The following is a 20,295-nucleotide window of genomic DNA, read 5'->3' on the forward strand; positions in this document are numbered from 1 at the left end:
GGTTATATAAATGCATTCTAGGACCCTTTGCAATGACTTCTGGGTAGCTTCCAAACACACACTTAAATATTGAGGAAAGCATTTAGAAGCCTGAATTTAATGTCTTTCTCTCAGCATAGATCAGAACCCTCATTGGTTCAACTGGACAAAGGTAAAAAACGTGTGCAATTTTTTCCAACAAGCTAGTGCCACCAGCAATTGCAGCATATTCAGAACAGCTGTGTATCACAACAGAATGTACTATCTAGGCATTATCAGATCATAGCAAAGAGTCATTTCTTGCAATGCTGTTTCAACTGTAGAAGAGAGGGCTGATTTTGCTTTTGGTTTGTGGGCTGCTCTAAATGGTTTAAAAATGTTTAATGTTCTGAATAAAAACCCCGCCAATAACAGCTCAGCTGTTAAAAAAGCTGGTTTCAAATCTTAGTAAGAGTTTTCTGTGTATTATTTTGTCACCAAGAAGATTATACTTACCAATTTAAAAGTCAATGTTTTCAAGGCCTTAGGATCATCTACTATCTTCTGTAAATTAGCAGCAACTGTAAAACAAAGTATGAAAAGTGATGTACACAAAAGATAGTATTAAATATGGTTCACCTTTCAAGGCACTAATTCAGACATGAGTGTTAGAGCAATCTCTCTAGCACACACGTCTTTGTAATACATCTCTTAGATGGTTACAGTCAGGCTACAAAGAATGATACAGTTAATAACAGGGCAGCACACAAAGGCCTAGGAATACACTATGGTGTACAATCTTTAGTTTCCAGGAAAGTGGAGCAGGGGGAAAAGAAGCATCTTTGTGGGGGCAATGATACATTTTTCCACTCATGTGGCCTTTTGTTAGTTCATGACTAAGATTTTTTTCTCCAGTAACTGTATCTGCAGTGTTAGAGTACTTATTGAGTGCAATGGTGTAGATACCCTGGAAGATTATAGGCACTCAGCAGGAAACTGGCCAACATGGCCAGTTCAAACAAACACTGTGGCAAGTTTGGCTTTCTGAAACAGCAAGAAAAAAGAATAATTTAGAAAGCACATACTGTGTCTGTGTACACCAGGAAAGCTAAATGACTTTGTGACCTAAAAACAGCTAATATAAATAAATCAACACAGAAAAAAAAATACTGTCACCAATATTTTCTGCCTCGTGACAAGGATTAGAAACTCAAAGAATTGATACCCTACCACCAGGAGTGGTATTAGAACTATTTTTGCCTTCTTAAAAATAGAGAGGACCAAAAAAAAAAAAAAAAAAAAAAAAAAAAAAAAAAAAAAAAAACAGTAAACCCCTCACCAGTGAAAGTACTTGACATGTCTATTAATCAATTTATTTAGATGTTAATCATCTCAGATCCATTTGGCTGGTTTGAAGTTCATTGGTTTGTTAAACCTACTATACTAAACTCTCCACAGTACAGTATTCTGCACTAGCTATTTCAGAATAAATTTCTGTCAGACTCTGTGCAATGAGGTCTTATGAATATGAGCACCACTGCTAGGACACCAGCATGAGACAGAAATTTTGCTCTCAGCAGTGCTGTAGAGTTGATATGGATTCTTCAACAGAGCACAAAAAGAGTAAAAGTGGTAGAGATTTCTGAATTCATTGGATAGATTAATTCAGCAAAATGGAGAAGGAAGAAATCGAATATTTTCTTCAATGTTTTTTTTTCCTGTACACAGTTCCTTTCTGTTGATTGTATAAAAATACAGAAAGCACACATACCATGGTGTATTGGTTTGCATGTTTCCAGTTTTTTAAAGCTCTGGTTTCCTTGCCATTAAGTTATACATTTAAAAATATGATGCATAGAATTGACTGAGGAAAAAAATTGGTAGCCATCATGGTCTGAATTCAACTCTGGAATAAAACATGCATTGTTCCAGTAGAATGTACTATATATCCCAGAGTGCAATTTTATCCCATATAAAAACTACTTTGTAACTTATTAAAAAGATGTGGACATTTTAGGCAGTTTAGCTTCCATGCAACCATGCCAAACATGAAACATTTTTGGGATTCATTTTTATATTAAAGGTATGTGCTCACCATTACCATGATCTTTGGTAGGGGAGGGATGCAGAAAATTGAGTTTGTACTTGGCTCTCTAGCTAGAGAAGAAATTTAGAAATAGTAGAAAGGATGCTTAAAACTTTAAGCCCAAACACTAAAGAAATCTGTTAGTAAAACTTTTGAGAATGTGACAAGAAGTTTGCTTGGACAGCTGGATTAATCCATTTCAAATTTTAAAAATTTCCTATTTAAAATTTTTATGACTTCTTTTATTCTAGTAATCCACAGTTTGTTTTAATCAGACAACTCACTTCTCTAAACCACAGATCAATCTTATCATAGCTTCTACAGTCCACATTCTACCCAGTCAAAATATAGTGCACATTTAAAACAAGTTGCTAACTAGAATATTTAGATCAAGTAAATATATAAATATGAGACACATTGCCTCCCATCTTCTGAAGCCAGGATAGATCTGTCTAACACTATTATGACTGAAACTTCATCATGAAACCGTGTATTTCCGGTAGAGTTTGTGACTTAGCTGACCGCCAATAATGTACTCTACTTTGAAAGTAAGGGGTAGATTCTCAACCGGTGTCAATTGGTTTAACTGATTTACATGGATCTCTTGATTTAAACACTCAGTTTTATATTTTTCATTAAGAAGAGTTGACTTGAGTTAACACTGGCTATTTGCTGAATTGCCTTGGATTATTTCTATTCTGCTTTTGCTATTCCAGTGAAATGAAGGGCTCCAATCTGCCCTCTATGACACAGCTACTGCCTTGCACCGATATACACAACAGACTTTTATCAATATAAATTAAATGTCACATAGTAGAAAGTAGCACAGAGCTCTTAGCTTTTTGAATGATAATCTTAAAAATCATGGTCTCCGGTCAATCGTGTAGCTCAAGGACTTTAGAAATACAAATTATTTTAATCAACTCAAAGCAAGATTGAAAAGATGACCAATCAACTGATCACTTATCTTAATGCTATGTTTATATTTTCAAATCACTTTTACTTTCCTATAAAAAAGGTGAAAATGCCTGCATTTAACCGATTTTACATATTATTTCACGTTAGGCTTCAAAGGTATTGCTTACTGAAAGTGGATAGTAAGAAGCACATAAGCAGTTGTATTTGTGCCCCTACATTTTTAAGCACCCCATGTTCATTTTGCCTGGAATTTTACTGCACAAAGCAGATATTTAAGAATATTTGAACTACTGCTTAACAAACGGAAGTTAATCTTTTTTTCCCTGCACTTCCCTGGTGTGTTATGGACTACAATGTGAGACATTTCATCAACAAGAAGATTAGCGGATTTAAAGGGAATCACAACAGATGTTCTTAGGCGCTATCTTCAAGAATAAAAGCAGCAGACCTGTTAGAATTCTGTAACAGAGTTGACGTTTACACAAAGGTTAGTTCACCTGTGAAAGACAGTATTTATGTTTTGCCAGAGGTATTCCTTTTGCATTCCAGATGTGTGTTTTTCGATTACCTGCACTGTGCACTGTTGAATTGGCTGGCTGGGTTTTGTTTAAGAGGTAAAAACTAGTGCTTCTGCAATTACCATTTGTATTCTGTCTTGTTGGCGTTTCTGACTAGAGATACTCCACAGGCCTGATCTGCACTAAAGGGGAAAGTCAACTTAAGATATGCAACACCATCCATGTTAATTATGTAGCTGGAGTTGAAGTATGTTAAACTGGGTTTTGGTGCCGTCCACTCGATGGGAGGAGGAGGACTGCAGGTACCAATGGATGCACCCTTTCAGTTCAAATTAGCATGTCTTCACAAGACCCACTAATTCAAACCCTGGGAGATTGACTGGCAGCTTCAATTTTCTCTGTAGTGTAGAAAAGCCCACAGAGAATAAAAATGAGTTTTCCTCAATGATGTCATCAATTTGGGTTCACCAAGTCACTGCTCATTCAAGTCCCCCTTGGAGGCTCAGTTCTTCTGCAATGCTTACAAAGAGTGAGCGTGAACTGACGTGAAAGAGGCATGCAGAACTGCCTGAGCAACTGAAGCTTTGCCCTCCTTTCTCCCACCCAACTTCTTGCCTTTCATTCAGATTTGTTAGGCTTTGTATCTAGACCACAAAGTCAGCTCAGGGATCAGTACCTGAAGTTGACCACCTAAAATCCATATTTAGAAAGCTAAATATCAAGGTATGGCTTGATTTTTGAAGGTCCCGAGCACCCAGGGTCCTACTTATTTTATGAGGAGCAGCAAGTACTCACAGTACCTCTGAGAGTCAGCCAGTTGTTTGGATTCTTAAGATTACACCTATTTACCTAACTAAGAATCCAAATATAAAGATTGTGATTTAATGTGCTGGCATGGTTGGAGTTTTTTGTGGGGGGAGATGTAGTGAGTCAGCATGGCCTCACGCTGAACCAGAGGAAGAAACTCCCCAAAAAACCCTTGATGGGCAGTGCCAGAATCACCCAGCCCTGCCCACAGGAAACAGGAAGTTAAGGCTTGGGGAATAAGAAGAGGGGCTCCAAGATCAGTTAGCACTCAGCTGCTGAGCAGGGCAGAGGCGCTTCCCCAGCCCCAGCAGAGGAAGACCCTGCCACGCTGCCCTCAGAGGGAGAATTGGGTTGTGCCACCTGGGCCATTGCCGGGCCCTGAGCACTGGTCTAGGCCGCCACAGCTGCTGCCGGACCTGGATCATTGGACAAGGCTGCAAAAGCTGCTGCCTGGGCCCATAGATATACCCAGGCCCCCAGGAACAGCCAACCCCTGGGTGGCTGAAGAAATGGTCAGCTAGGCATGGCGTTGCAGCTCAAACTCCCACTGACTCACCGACCCAGACAATGCATTACGGCTTGGAGTCCCGCTGACCCAGTGGCCGTGGCACTGTTAGGGCCCTGGGCTGGGACATAGTTGTGCAGGTCCCCTTGCCTGCATCCCCCCTGCTCTCTTGAGTGGCAAGTTCCCCCTGTGGGGCAAAACCCCTGCGCTTGTCGGCTCTCCACCAGCAAGGAGACCCAACCCTTGGCTCAGCCTGCAGATAGGCCTGCGCCTTGAAACTCTTTGGACTACTTACCCATTTGATTGTTTGGTTCTTGCCCCATTCTGATCAAAGGCCTGGGCTCAAACTGCTGTGCAGCTGACTAGGCTACTGTTTAACTGCTGGTTTATTGCCCCGTCCTGATGCAGGACTGGGGCTCAAACTGCCAATGAGCTGAACCGAAACAGTATAAATGTCATCTGCTGCCTGCGCCGAACAACAGTGCCACATCCAGACTACCATGTGGTTTACCAGAGACGGCTTAGCTGTTTATGTGCTGTCCCACTCCAAACAATGGTGGGCCACTAGAATGGATATTCGGCCTGTAGTCAGGCCAGAGCCCTGACCTAGGGCTGAAGTATAGTGAGCAGCATGGCCTCCTGCTGACAAGAACTATTACAGGAGGGAGTCTTGAATGTTCCTAGCATCATTTATTTCTTGGCAATATTAAAAATTTCCAGAGGAATAAGTGGTATTGAGGAGTGACTCAGCTCTGAGTTAACTTTCTCCCCTAGTTAAGCTGGGAGTCTTGAAGTGGGAGCTAAGGAAAACATACATATGTGTGTGTTTCAGTTGACTTCATCTGTAAGTTCATTATAAGAGTATTTTACTGGAATATTATGAATGGTAAGTGCTTTACAACTTTAATAGAAGCTCTACCTTGCATGTCCATATTATAATAGTTTGCTATTGGGCAGCTGTGACTGCCAATCTGAAATTCCTGATGGATATTCCTAGCTCCCACAGTACCCTACTTTGCTGGAATGTTTCAACTTTATTTTGGTTTGTCATGGTCTTCTGGTGTTAGTGTCATGTTCTCATAAGGTTAGCGAGAGTAAGTGTGACAAAAAAGAGAGGAGAATATGAATAGTATTAAGGGAAAAAAAAATCTATGCCAGAAATAACCCGGAAAAAAAAAAAGAGAATACCTGACAGCATTTCTCAATCAAAATTGTCTCCAAACGTTACCAACAGTTTTTTAGTACAATAGGCTTTTTGTTGTTTACAACAGTGAATGAAGGCTTTTTAGGGCCCTTTTGGATTTGAGTGATATATATCTTTGGCTTGTGGACCCTAATTCATCCTAGATACTGTTGTAAGGCCGTGCTTCGTAACAAATGGCTGTGCCACTCTGTCAACCTGATAGTGTTACTGCAATTCCACAACCACTGCAGGATAAAAGGACAAGAACAATATTATACAAACAACATGGACAGCTTTAATGCACAACAGATGTATTATGCAAAATTTAACAAAAACTCTGCACCTCTATGAAAACTTATATATTTTTATGCAACAGATACAAAATTCATGTGGATAAATCAAATCTTAATTTTGTAAAAAAAATCTGATTCAAATTAGAGACAAAATAATTAGAGGGTAAACTCCAGGATTAAAAAAGTTTGCCTAACTGCTCTTTTACCAGTCTCAAATTGTAGTTTTGTTGGTCTAGAGTAATAGAATATTACAGCTGGTTATTTGAAATTCTCTACACAGCAGGAGTTATAACCCTAATGACTTCTGAATAGGGGAAATCTCTGGAAAAATTAAAATTAATGAGATAGTAAATGCAGTATTAGGATTATGCTTTTCATCTGCAATATCAAGTCAGTCAACAAGAGGCAGAGCTGTCTGGCAGAAGCACAAACCACAAGATGGCTTCCAGGAGTTTGAGATGTTACTTTGAGTGGGCCAAAAAAATACTATTTTCATGCACATCTCCATTTTCAGATGGACGGGGAATCTTTGATTAATCATCCTGGCTTCCTACCATCCTTTTGGTAACTCATCTAAACCTCTCTAGGATGCAACTGCTGACCCTTAGACGAGAAATGCTATGCTAGATTCTGAAATAACCTAATTTTAAACAATGCACATAAGAATAGGTATATACAGTGTCATCACATTTTAAACTAAATAGTTTGGTCAGTGATACCTTCAGCAACCAACTGGAAGCAAGTTAATTCTCCCAAGCTTGTATATATTTCTACCACGGAGCCCAAAGAGAAGCAGTAAAGAAAGCTCTTTCTTCGGCTAACTGCTGTGTGGGTAATCCTGTTTGGAAGCAGCAGTACAGAATCTATACAGAGTGGGCCCTGCTCCCTCCAAGTTCCTATAAGCCGTCAGTCTCACCAGATTGGCCTTTTCATTTTTAATCTAATTTCCCTGCATGTAGGCAGTGACTTTGGCTCTTTCATTTGGTAAGCAAATTACTACATGGCACAGCAACTGCCTTAGGGATGTGTGGGCTTCAGAATTGATTCTGTTTTCTCTTTTTATAGGCATTAGAGTTTCCAGAGAGAAATGGAGGTCATTGGATTGATTGGACACTCTTCAATGGAATGAGCTCTTGAAAATGTAACTGCCACAAGAGATTAATTTAATCCATACATTTTTGTGGTGTTGGTTTGCCATAAGTGTCTGATTGGCAGTAAATCCGCCAACGTCTTAGTCTTGCAAATGTGCTGCAGTGCTACCTAATCTGTGACAAATGCAAAATTCTAAGTTTTACATACTTAGACATTTTTGATTTATCCAATAATGTAAATGGATTCTTCTCTCTGGGCAAGTGCCTTCATCTGTACACCTGTCCGATCCCAGAACATCAGAGTATGTTACACGAACGTTTCCATGCTTGTAACACTGTACTGAACAGCTAGAATTGTTTGTGCAAGAAAGTAAGGTGCTATTAAAGAAAGTTCAAATTTTCTTCAATGGGGTTTTAAAAAAAGGCTTTTAAATGCACGGAGTTACTCCTTTAGTGCAGACATTCAAGATAATAATCAAAAGTCCCTTTCATCTGAAGCTGCTTAGGAAAAGCAACAAGGGAACTATTACAGCATTTGTAGATGATCTGTGATTGCTCACTAAGAAGTGGGTATTCAGAGGACTGGACGGTAGCTGACATTTCTTATAAGAGAGGAACAAAAGACACAGATCAATAGAGCTGTAAAGTCTGACTTCTATTGTGAGGAAATATTGGACACAGTGATAAGGGAAAACATTTTGAAATGTATTATCTATAAAGGTGCTGTCATCAGGAATTCAAAGAAAGATTAAGCTTCACAAATTTGTTTGAATTCTCCAAGTACATTGCTGAATGGGTAGATAAAGATAAAACAGTGGACGTGATTTATTTGGATTTCAGCATGTGATACTCTCCTGTGCAACAAATTGATTTTGAAACTTCACAATCAGAAAACATGGTTTAAGGATAAACATATTCTCAGTTGGCTAGGAGGACAAGCATTAGAGAACCAAAGCAGTTTGACTGGAGAAGAACAGTGAAGTGATGGAAGAGCCATCTAGAGTTATTGTGGTTTTCCTGTGTATATACATAAGAGACTACAGAAACTAACTGGGAAGAAAATTCCCTAGTGATAACTGTCTCAGACAGCGCAAAAGTTTATTGTAGAATAATCCAGAAATTCAGCCCTGGTACTGGGTGCAGTACAAACATGAACACGATTCCTGTGGTGTATTTTTAAAGGCTAAAGTAATACTACAAATAAAGGTAGTCATCATAAAGAATCAAAGGCTGAAGCCTACAAGGAAGCAGGATAATGAGTACCAATCAGAGTGGGGTAGACTTGGGTGTGATCATCAATACTAAATTGAGAAAAATCTGCATTAATTTTCAATAAACAGAAAAATATAGACCAACAAGGCCCAGAAATAGATACATAAAATTATTGAATATGCATCAATGCAAGCTATTCCAGTACTAGTAAGGACCAGATTCCACCCTGATTTGAATGCTGTACAATTCCATAGACTTCACAAGGTTTTCATGTAATGCAAGGCAGCTTACAATGTGGCCCTATGGCAGTGAGCAGTAAAGCCACATTCACCCTAGTATACATGATATGTTCAAATAAGATATGCAAATTCAGCTATGTTAATTGCATAGCTTAAGTGTAAGTATCTAAACTCGAATTTTGGTGCTGACCACACTGCAAGAAGTTGAAGGGCACACACTCTCGCTTCGACTTCCCTTACTCCTTGTAAAAGCAGGACTACTGGAATCCATGGGAGCACCCTCTCAGTTCAAATTAGTGTATCTTCACTAGACCCGCTAATTTGAAACCTGGAAGATTGACTGTGGCGGATTCGCTCTTATCTGTAGTGTAGACATGGCCTGAGAGAGTGTATTAATGTGTTTCTCAGATAGACTAAAGTCCTGAAAGGGTTTGCTGAAGACAAGAGGACGTCACTCACCTTCAGCAGTAACGGACGTTCTTTGAGATTAGTGCCCCTGTGGGTGCTCTACAGCAGGTATTAGGGCATCCCAGTGCCGCAGACCAGATTCTTCACAGCAGTGCCCGGGGAGGGGAATGTGCATGTGTGGCTAGCAGGATGCATAGGTGCCGTGACTGAGCACGCGCAGCCTCCCTGCTCTCAGTTTCTTCTCTACCCAGAAACCCAGACAGATAAAAGGTCTCTGAAGTAACAGGGAGGAAAGAAGGGTAAATGGAGCACCCACAGTGACGTTCATCTCAATGGACATCAGTTACTGCTAAAGGTGAGTAACCTCCTTTTCTTCAAGAGACGTCCCTGTGGGTGCTCCACAGGGGTATGTCCTACCGAGGTAGGGACTTGAATCTGGTGAATATGCTGTAGATAATGCGGCCATGTCAACTGTTTGATGAGAGCGAGGCTCTGATGAGAGCGAGGCTCTGAGAAAGTGTATAGTATTTGGCAAACATTTGGTCAGAAGTCCATGTGGCCACTGCATATATGTCCTCAATGGGAACTTTGCGGAGCTAAGCTATTGATGTGGCTACAGCCCTGGTGGAATGGACACGTATCAAAGTTGGTGACGATAATTGGTTAGGCTGGTAAATTCTGATGCACTTGGAAATCCAGTGGCATCTCAGAGATGATATCTGGTGACTTTTGTTATGTTCTGCTAGAGAAATAAACAGTCAAAGATCTCAAAAGGCCTTGTTCTATGGCTGTAAAAGAAAGGTGTCCTCAGTATGTTGAGGGTATGCATCTTTGCTTAAAAGGTATTGGAATCAGGTTTGAGAAAGAATACAGGTAGGTGAATAGTCTGATTGACATGGAAGGATAAGCATAACTGAGGGAGGAACTTGAGCTGGATTTGTAGATATATTACCCTCTTCAAATATAAAGTATGAGGGAGGTCCAGCCATCTCTCCTACTCGCTAGGCTGATAGCCACTAGGAATGCAGTTTTCATTGATAAACAAAGGAGTGAGGACATTCATTCAGCTGGAGGTTTTGTAAGGGTGTTTAGCACCAAAAATAAATGTTAAGGCTGGTGCAGAGGGGTTACATCAGGCCTTTCATGAACCATTTCATCATTGAATGTGCAACGATTGTAGTATCAATTTGTGTGTGAAAAGTCGTAATAGCTGCCAGGTGTACCTTAATGGAGCCAATAGAAAGATGTGACTGTTTAAAGTCCAATAAGCAGTCCAATATTACAGGTAATGGGGCCGTCTCTGGAGAGATGTTACAGGAAGCAGCCCAATGAACAATTCATAACCATTTGTCACTTTATGTTTTTGAAGTTGAGGGAGCCCTAGTATGTAGGAGAATGTTCTGTACCTGACTTGAGCACTATAGCTCTGTCCCTGAGTAGGTAGCAGGCTTTTAGATGTAGTCTGAGAAATTCTGAATGTGGAGTCTGGAGCCCTGGTTGATACAACTGTTTTGGGTTGCATGGAAGTGTGATTGGGGGAAGTAGAGTCATTCTATTCAGGAAAGGGAACCATGGCTGTTGGGGCCAATATAGGGCTACAAGAATTATCCTCGTTTTGTCCCTCCTTATCTTGAGAATTGTCCTGTTAAGAGAAGGAATCCGAGGGAAGGTGTATAGTAGGTGATTATTCCACTCAAGGATGAGGGCATCTCTGAGGGAGTCCTTGCCAATTGCCAATGCCAGTTCCGGAACAATACGGGGGACACTTTTTGTTTGACTTTGTAATGAAAAGGTCTATCAGAAGATATTCTCATTGCTTGAAGATTGTTGCAAGAACTCTGTCATCTATCACCTATTTGTGTTCCTGAGGTAGGATTCTGTTTAGTGCATTGGCAGTGGTATTTAAGGCGACGGGAAGGTGAGATGAGCTTATGGTGATGTCATGTATGAGACACCAGTTCCACAGAGCAATAGCCTATGTACATAAGAATGGTGCCCATTTATATAAAACATGCAGGTGATATTGTCAGTATATATTCTGATGGGTTTGCCGGATATTGCTGGTAAGAAGTGTTGGCAGGCAAGTCATACAACTCTGAGCTCCAGAAGGTTTATGTGGACGGCCTTCCTATAGGTGTCCTTAGACCCTGAGTTGACTTTTTCGTGTGTGGCCCCCCCCCATACCATAAAGGAAGCACCTCTTATAGGTGGGCAGGAGTCTGATAAAATAGTCTTGGCAGGATCCAAGATGGTGGGATTTATGGGCAGAGCTATCTTTGTCAATGGAGTGGCCTGGAGGATATTGGTAAGCTCATGCTACACCTCCAAGACCTCCTCCATGGTGATGTTGAGGTTGGCTGCCACCCTTTTGAAGAGATTCTGAAAGGATGTGAAGCAGTGGGAGGTGGTGGCATTAGTGCCTTGTTAGGGGAAGATGAGTTTGTGACAGAGGATGTGTCTGGCCCAGATTTGTGTGATTGTGGATCCTCCGTCTCCTGCTGAATCCACTGCACTGATGGTGATTGTGGTGGTGAAGAAGGCAAGGGTTGAGTTTCCCTCTTTTTTGTGTGTTTCTTTCTGTAGTTCCATGAGCTCCAATATTGCAACTAGGAGGCATAAGACATGGGTGGTAGCATCCATGAGTGCAGACCCCAGAGAGGAATGCCAGTGCCAAGTGAGCACCTCAGTGCCAGGAAACAATTGGGCTGAAAATGTTCCTTTCCCATCGTCATCATCACTACATAACACCTTGGGCAAAGAGACATGTTTAAGTGCTGCTGTGACTGGTGATGTGCTGGTGCTGAGGAATGGAGAGTTAAATGCAGAGGAAACCACCCCTCTGTGGAAGTACCTCAGTGCTGGAGTGAAGGGTGCCATCATGGACAGTGCCGTGGTTGGTACCCATGCAGACATGGAGGTAGTTGGCACCGATGTGTGTTGCAGTGCCTACGTCGTTGCAGCACTGTTAGATGTTGCAATGGTATGGATTTCCGGGGTGCCTCGTTGTTGTGGTGCCGTATCAGTCAGCCTCAGTACTACCATGTCCACAGTCTGGTTACTCGCTGCTGCAGTAGGCCCCAAGGTACGTGAGGCAGGCACAATCAGGCCTGTTGCCTCCGTGCAGGCTTTATGCATCCCATGCTTGGAAGCGGCAAGACTGGTGCCAGACACACCCGGTATATCATACGTGATGAAGTGTGGTGCTCTTTGAACCCTCAGTGCAGCTCTTTCACTTACACATCCTTTAGGTGACAGCCTTGTGAGGCAGAGATGAGGCATGTTTCTTGGGGGATTTTTCTTCCCTTATTGGATCTCTGTTGATCAGGGTATTCCATGCTGGGTCAGCAGATGAATGTTATGCTTTTTCCATCATAAGCATTTTACAGTGGGTTCCTGTGTCTGCATTTGCGCCTTAAGCTTGGCGCAGGGTTGGCAGTCCTGCTGGACCTGGGACTCGCCGAGATATCTAACATTCTGAATACCCGTCAGACAGGCTGAGCATTGCAGGCTGAGCAGCGTTTAATGCCTGGTGATCCTGGTATTTTCACAAAGTGAAACTGTAACCACAACAACAACAACAACGGGGGAAGAACAACTCGGAGGAAAAGAACCCCCCCCCTTTTTTTTAAAGGAACACGGACTTCGATGAAGCATAGGGTAAACAGAGAAAAAAAAACCAAAAAACTTAACTACTTATCTACAAGATATAACAATGACTAAAGAGCACAGATAGGTAAGAAGGAACAGAGGACAAGGGGCCTACAAATGTGCTATCGTGCTACATGGTGGCAGTGTACCCTGCTTACTGCGCATGCGAGGCCTCCCAGGCACTGCTGTGAAGAATTCAGTATGCGGTGCTGGGACACAGCAACACCTGCTGTGGAGCACCTGCAGGGACTTCTCTCTCTCGAAGAACCAAAATCACTAGAGCACTGGGGGCAAGAATTCTTGCTAACTGTCCAATCAAGGGCATACCAATTAAGTGTGGTATCTGACTTCAAAAGAAGCCAAAAGCCTCATACACCTGACTAGCCTGGCAATCCTATACTACAGCAGGGGGAGGAGGGAAGAAGACGGACACAGACATATTCATTCCTGACCTCTTGAAGCAAGCCCAATGAAGCATTTCCTGAGCTGGTAAACAATCTACTATGCTTTGTTTTGAGAAGACGATCCAAGAAAACTTTTGAATCTGACAAACAGAGGAGCAATGCAGTTAGAACAGTAGAAAACCAGTGTGCTCTGTGGCAAGGAGCCTATGGACTTTGTGAGAGTGGCTTTTTTACCCAGGGAACTCAAGAGAAGAAAGTAGATGTTGTATGAGCTGAAATCAATGCATGAAGACTGCAGTAATTCCAGCAACTGAAATGGACAACTCCAAGCATTTTTACAATATAGTAAAGTTCAACACATTTATCTCGATATCAAAATGTGTGTTTCTGGAGATATTGTATGGATGAAAAATCTTTGCCCATGTTTAATCCTTAAAATGCTAGCAGTTTTAGACACCTAATTTCAATATAATTTTTAGGGGCTATTGAGGAGACAGATATTTCATCTCCAAAAGATTAAACTCTGAAACAATCTATAACCCAAACACACATTCTGGTCATAGACTGTAAAGGGAGGTTTGAATCTGGTCCGGTTTGGAAAGAAATATTGAAAGTAAGTCTTCATAAAAAGGAAATGGTGGGATAAAAATGATGAATTCTTGCCAGCATTATGTAGTCAGAAGGTTTTAAATCCATGTTTGTATAGTTTAAAGACAGTTCTGAAATATTCATTCCTACTTGAGAACAAAATAACTTCTAGAGATTATGTAAAGATGGCAGTCCTCAAATTCCTTAATACCAAGAGGAAGCAAACAGAAAGAAGTGAATTCAAGTCTGAACCAAAGTAGTATGCAAGCAATAGCTGCCAGAAAGTTTTCCATCCACTGAGAAAACAGTATATTCCATTGAATAGGAATATTAATAAAAAATGAAAATGAAATATTTTTTGTGCTAGAACTAATAGCTAGCATCCAGCAATTCCAGCAACATGGTATTAGAGGATCAAAAACAAAAAATCTCCAGGGTTAAAGCAATATCAATGTTAAGCGATTTATAACATAGTCCTCGTATTATAAAGCAAGACAAACAGATGCAAATGGTGACCATTTTTTCCCACTGATTTAAAATTAAGGTATTCACATAACTAGCAATTTACTACTTTTCCAAAAACTTTAGAAAAATAGAAAAATCATATTTAGGCAGATAATTTGAAACACAAAAACCCGGAGCAGCCTGCATACTGAACCCCTACTTCCCACCCCATTCCAGAACAATGATTTAAATGAAGAAAAACAAAACATATTTGATTTAAGGAACCAAGCAATGCTGGGCAAATCTTCTAGTGTTTATCATAATTTAGTTTAATGACTGTATTTCAAACCCTTATTTTGACATATTAGATATTGGCAGGTAAGTGAATACCAAGGGATTCCAGAGATTAAGATAGTATAGAAAAAAAATTTCCAGTAGTTTTGCTGCTAACTATTCCTGCAACTAATGCAACAGTCGACAACTATTTCATTATTATGAGGAAAATGAACCCTTACCTCAGACCTGGAAAAGGATAAAACACTTTTTTTAAATACATTGCCACATTCTAATTTTAGCTACACCAGTTTAATCCAGAGAAACTCCAGCGATGGACTTATTTACACTGAAGGAATTGTAGTCAGAATCTGTTCCACTGTCCCATGAAATAAAGGAACATTTTAAGGCAATCATTTTAATTTTAGAATAGTTTAAAATGTGATTTGTCGGATAGTGGCTGTAAAATATTCACAATGGTTGTGCATAGTGTATGGATTCAGTTTTCCCTTTGATAATTTGTGTTATATATTTAATACAGTAAATCCTCATGTAACACATGCCCGTTTAACACATTTTTGCAATAGCACGATTTTTTGGGGGGGAAGTTTTTGAATTACATGATTGTCCCCGGAATAACACTATTTCCACAGCCAGCCCATCGCTGGCAGCTGCGCAGGGCTTTCCCCACCTCCCTGAAAAACGGCAGAGGGTTTGCTGCTTGCCGTGCCGTTCCCGACTCCCCCCTCGCCAGACGCCTAGCCCCCTCTCCTCTGCCCCCGCTTGCAGGCCAGCGGCTGGGTTTCCACAGACAGCCTGTCACCAGCGGCTGTGCGGGGGCTTCTCAAGCTTCCCTGAAAAGCAGCGGAGGGTTCGCTGCTCACCGCACCATTCCCTGCCGAACCCCCCCTCGCTGGACACTGTGCGGATCCCGGCAGACCCGTCATACTCCCAACCCAATCCCCCTCCCCCTCTCCTCTGCTTCCCTTCCCCAGAGCCAAACACGTCCCCTCCCAGCTGTAACCCAGACCCCTTTCTCCCCCAACCTTGTGTCCCAGTCCCAACAGACACTACTGCTTGAAACGCAATCCCCACCTTTTCCATTATTTTCAATGGGAAAATTGACCCTGCATAACACGTTTTCACTTAACACGATCACTGTCTGAAACATATCTATAGTGTTAAATGAGGAATTACTGTACTTATAATTCTGTCATGACAGCCATTATAGTACAGGCAGTCCCCGGGTTACATACAAGATAGGGACTGTAGGTTTGTTCTTAAGTTGAATTTGTATGTAAGTCGGAACTGGTACATATTGTAGGGGAAACTCTAGCCAAACATTTCTCCAGAGCTCAGTTTTATTCTCCCACACCTCACTTCCCTCAGTCCTTTATTCTCAAGCTGAGGTGTCTGCTGAGAAAAGCCGCTCCGCGTCTCCCTGGTCTGCTGGGGGGAAGCAGCTAGTGCGGGGTTGCCTCACTCCGTTTGTAAGTAGGGATCCGATGTAAGTCGGATCCATGTAACCCGGGGACTGCCTGTAGTTGTGCTTGCTGCCAGATGTATTATTTTTCTCATTTTGTATCCCAGCTTTAACCACTCAGAAATCATCAAGGTGGGCACTTAAAATTATTTTTCAGTTGTATTAAAACACACCTGTTACATGTATTGTAAATACTAGACCTAAAATTTTACCCCAATTGCAAGCTAAAATGCAAGAAGGATTTTTGAGTATATAAAATGTCACAATAACTAATCATTGTTTCCTGAATCAAAATTAACCATGGGAAATAGACTAAGCTGTTTAATAATTACATGTGCAAGTGCACCAAAACAAATGACCAGAATAATCCCAAGCAGAGAAGTCCCCTTAACAGGATTCAAGAACTGTGTTAGTTGTGAATGTAGGTCTCAAATCTGGGTTCATAGGAGCAGCCATGCTCCTGCTTGTTAACATTTGCATACCTGGGACTGGAAGCCCAACTTCAGTTTGAGGCTGTGCCCCTGCAGTTCTATTGGTGGAATCTCAGAACAACTGATTGGTCTCCTGGCCCTACTTAAGCCAGCAGCAAGCACAAAAAGCTTCCCAGACAACTGTGCTCCACTCTGCTCTGGACTGTGTGCCTTGTGCTTCCTGCTTCTGTGCCCCTGATTACATTGGTTAAAACCCAGGAAGTGTATAGCAGGAAGTTAATGAACAAAAATTAATTTTGTCTGATATTGAGCAAAGCTGTTGGATAGAATAATGAGGATGGTCAGCCTACTTTCCCCACCTTTTCCATTATTTTGGGGTTTCTTTTGGGGCTTCTTACAAAGAGAATTCAAAAGCGGGAGAGGGTGTGGGGGGGGGGGGGGAGAAGAGGAATGCTTCTTTCTTCCATCTCATCTGACATTGCAACTCACTTCATCTCATCCTGTTTTCCCTGATCCTAAGCCAGAAGGAGCAGACCAGCCTGAAATACTTTCTTCCTGAGAGAAATCTGTTGAACTTTGCTCTTGTTCAAGGAACTTTCTTTTTCACTTGTGAGTTCTGAAAATCCTGTCAGCCTGACATTCAGTCTTCAGCCCATCAGAAGAGATGCCTAATTGCCCCTATTGCAAAGGCACGTAAGGTCCTTTTCTGTTCCATTCTTTTGTGTTGCTTTCCCTCCTCTTCCCCTTATTTTTTCAACTTTTCATCAAACCCTCAAATGAACTGTATTGTATCAGTTCAGTGAGATGTGTGCCACAATCCTGCTGTGCCTAAGGAGAAAAGGTCAGCTACATGACATCTCTGACCAGCATGTGAACCAGGGCCCACCCAACAGGTGCTGTGGTTGACCTGCCAGGAAAAGTATCCATTTACAACTGGCCAGCCAGCCAATGTTCTAAAGACATCACCAAAAGCTGCATTTTCCCTACCATTCCCATTCTTTCTCCTTCCCCTTGTGTCTATCTGTTAGAAACAGGAGAAGTGAGTATCTTTTACACAACATTGGTGTAAGCAAAATTAGCATTTTTCTTTTCATCAGGACAAATAAGAGCTTAATTTTCATACCTAAAAAAGAGACAGGCTTTACAGCTTTGATTTTGTTTTGAATAATCTTTCAATATAAATGCTTGTTTTAATTTCTTGTTCTTTCTTGTCTTTCAACTTTAGAGAAAATGCTTTTGGGTGTTTGCCAAGAAATTGAGTAAGCCAGGACCTCTAGGAAGACCCTCAACTCCTGAAGAATTCATTGTATTTTTGGTTTTATGTTGGGCAGTGAGTTTAACACCCTGAACTCTTTTGACCTTTGAAATTAATACAGTAGACTATATCACAAAGAATTAAGTGTTTCAGCGACAAGTACATTTTATACATGGTTTACATGACTAAATAGGTATAATATTCAGATTTTTCTCTTCTTTGAAGGAGCATGCAAAGGTTGATCACCAAAGGGTGTATTTGAATCCTTAAGAGTCTAGTCATTATGAGTCATTGTTCAGTGTTTTAGGATCTAAATGAGTTGCATGTGTTGAAATATTTAAGCACCTAGTTATCTATAAAATCCTTAGGGACTACTCTATCGATAATGTGTGCACATCTCTTATTAAAGCTAATGGGAGTTATGTGACTGTGTTTAGAGGAAAGTAGTTACTATTAAAGTGCCTTAAGTAAAATTAGTTATAGGCCAGAAGAGATAAATAAGACTTATCTCCAGAATAGTTTGTGCCAACCATAAACAGAGATTAAAACCAAATTTTCTACTGGTTGAGTTTCATTATTAGAGGCTCTCAAAGGGACTCCATTCCTTAGAATCTTGGTCTATTTGACAGTCAAGCACTTTTCTGTCTATAGTAAGTTTGGAGATCATTCTAGCCTATGTGAATAAAAACATCACTAAATTCAGCTGACAAGCCGATTTTTAGAAAAAGAAAGTAAGATGAGGGATAAAGAAAGAAAGCAAGGAAGGACAAGCTACTAGGAACTATGTGGCACGTTTCTGTACCTACAACTCCAAATGAAATTATAGGAAGATGTTAAGAAGCGTAAAATTACCACACTGAGCTTTCACTTTTGGATCCTTCGGTTGAAGTACACAAGCCTAATCACAGGATAAGTTAAATGAATCCCTTCAGGATTCTTGAAAGAAGCAGAAACTTTACATTTTGATATTCTTCAATGCAGTATCATTCTAGTGACTGATCAATTTGCCTAAAGTACTGTACCAAGTCTTTATGAATCATATGGTCTATGTTTCTCAGAACTAACAACCTTTCTTTCTTAAAAAAAAAAAACTTACATGTAGATTAACATGACAACTTCCAATTTTTCCTCTCTGGGCAAACCAATAAATAGTGCTTTTGTGTAATAAATCTCTATCCATGGAATTGTTCTAAGACAAAAATAGCTTCAGTCTTATGGTAGGTGTAGCACAGAAAGACTCACTTGCAAACAACATGAATGAACAGAACAGTCTCAGTGCAACCAAACAACAAAACTTATTTTGATCAGTCAGCTAGTTAGATAAGGGGTTTTTTGGTCATATTGCAAACTCATCATATTTTGGTTGCAAACTCAGAAGCATCAAGTCATGGAACAGGAAACAGAACTGTTGGATGAGAGCAGGGAAATGAAAGAGGGGTGTTTAACAGAGCTCTGATTTTAGTGCTGGTTCATCAAAAAGATGGAGACAGCTTTTTCTATTTTTATATGGAAGACTGAAGCATATGCATTATCTTCCAATTTACGCTTCGATCAAAGTAAGAAATCATGGCTAGCCACCACCCTGACTTGAATCCCCAGATTTTGTGCTACCTAGCACTGTCTTCTGATACTTGAATGATACAACACACAAAGGAGCGAGAGGAATTATTCACCCTGGCATGAGACCATTAACCAGCAGTAAGTAGGTGGATGAGGAAGGAAATAAAAGAAGGGAGGGGGAAATTCAGATGCTAAAAATGCATAAAATCTGCGAAAAGTCTTCCAAAGGGAGACATTTGAAACTGGACTGGACAAAAAAAAATGTTGCTTGGTTCTGATTATAAATATCTGGAAAATCAGAATCAAACCAGTAGTAGCGAACAAGTGAAATCAAAATATCTGATACATGTCAAACTTTAGCCTATTCTCTATCCTGTTCAACATCCATATGGAAGTCTCTTGGAAATCAATTCTGAACACAGGATTGTGTTAACAACACACAGATATATAACCGTGTACATCTCATCACCAAGACCTTATCAGGATGATGTAACTTTGTTTTCTGTGTGATGGAACATATTAATAACTAAGAGTAGCCTGAGTTATCGGCATTTAATCGACTCTAGTCTCTAGCACATGGAATAGCACACACCTTTCAGATGCTGCAGAAATACATCATTCCACTGAATTCATACAAGACAAAACATTCCATGTAAAAAAGGATGAATGTGCATGATAGGCAAAGCTTGCATTTTGCTACCTTTATAACCACAATAATAGATGGAGACTACAGATTTACAAACAATGCCGAACATATTTCTGAATTTGCTTGCTATTTTAAAGTGAGAAATTGCTACAAAGCTTACCCTTTATTTGAGTTGCTTAACCACTGTCAAGCCAATAGCTTAAAAGTTTTTAGTTTGGCTAAATATATCCAAACTGCAAGCTATATAGTCTCCAGCTTGCCTGCTGTCCAAGCTAAATCAGTTCAATGGCACATAGCAGGTTTTAAACATTTAAGGCTCTTCTACACAACCATTTCATTTGTGGC

At 40.6% G+C, this 20,295-nt stretch overlaps 1 protein-coding gene across 4 annotated transcripts in view; it reads right to left on the reverse strand.

Moving 5' to 3' along the window:
- The window catches only part of STK39 (serine/threonine kinase 39), a 298,192-nt gene that overhangs the window by 12,177 nt on the left and 265,720 nt on the right, over positions 1-20,295 (reverse strand). For all 4 annotated transcript variants that reach the window (XM_075933552.2, XM_075933550.2, XM_075933551.2 and 1 more), the window contains one exon: positions 475-539. In XM_075933552.2, coding sequence (XP_075789667.2) covers positions 475-539 — 65 coding nt within the window. The remainder of the gene's footprint in view (positions 1-474; positions 540-20,295) is intronic.

The sequence above is a fragment of the Pelodiscus sinensis genome, chromosome 7, assembly GCF_052426305.1.
Source record: "Pelodiscus sinensis isolate ZL-2025 chromosome 7, ASM5242630v1, whole genome shotgun sequence".
Lineage (NCBI taxonomy): Eukaryota > Metazoa > Chordata > Testudines > Trionychidae > Pelodiscus > Pelodiscus sinensis.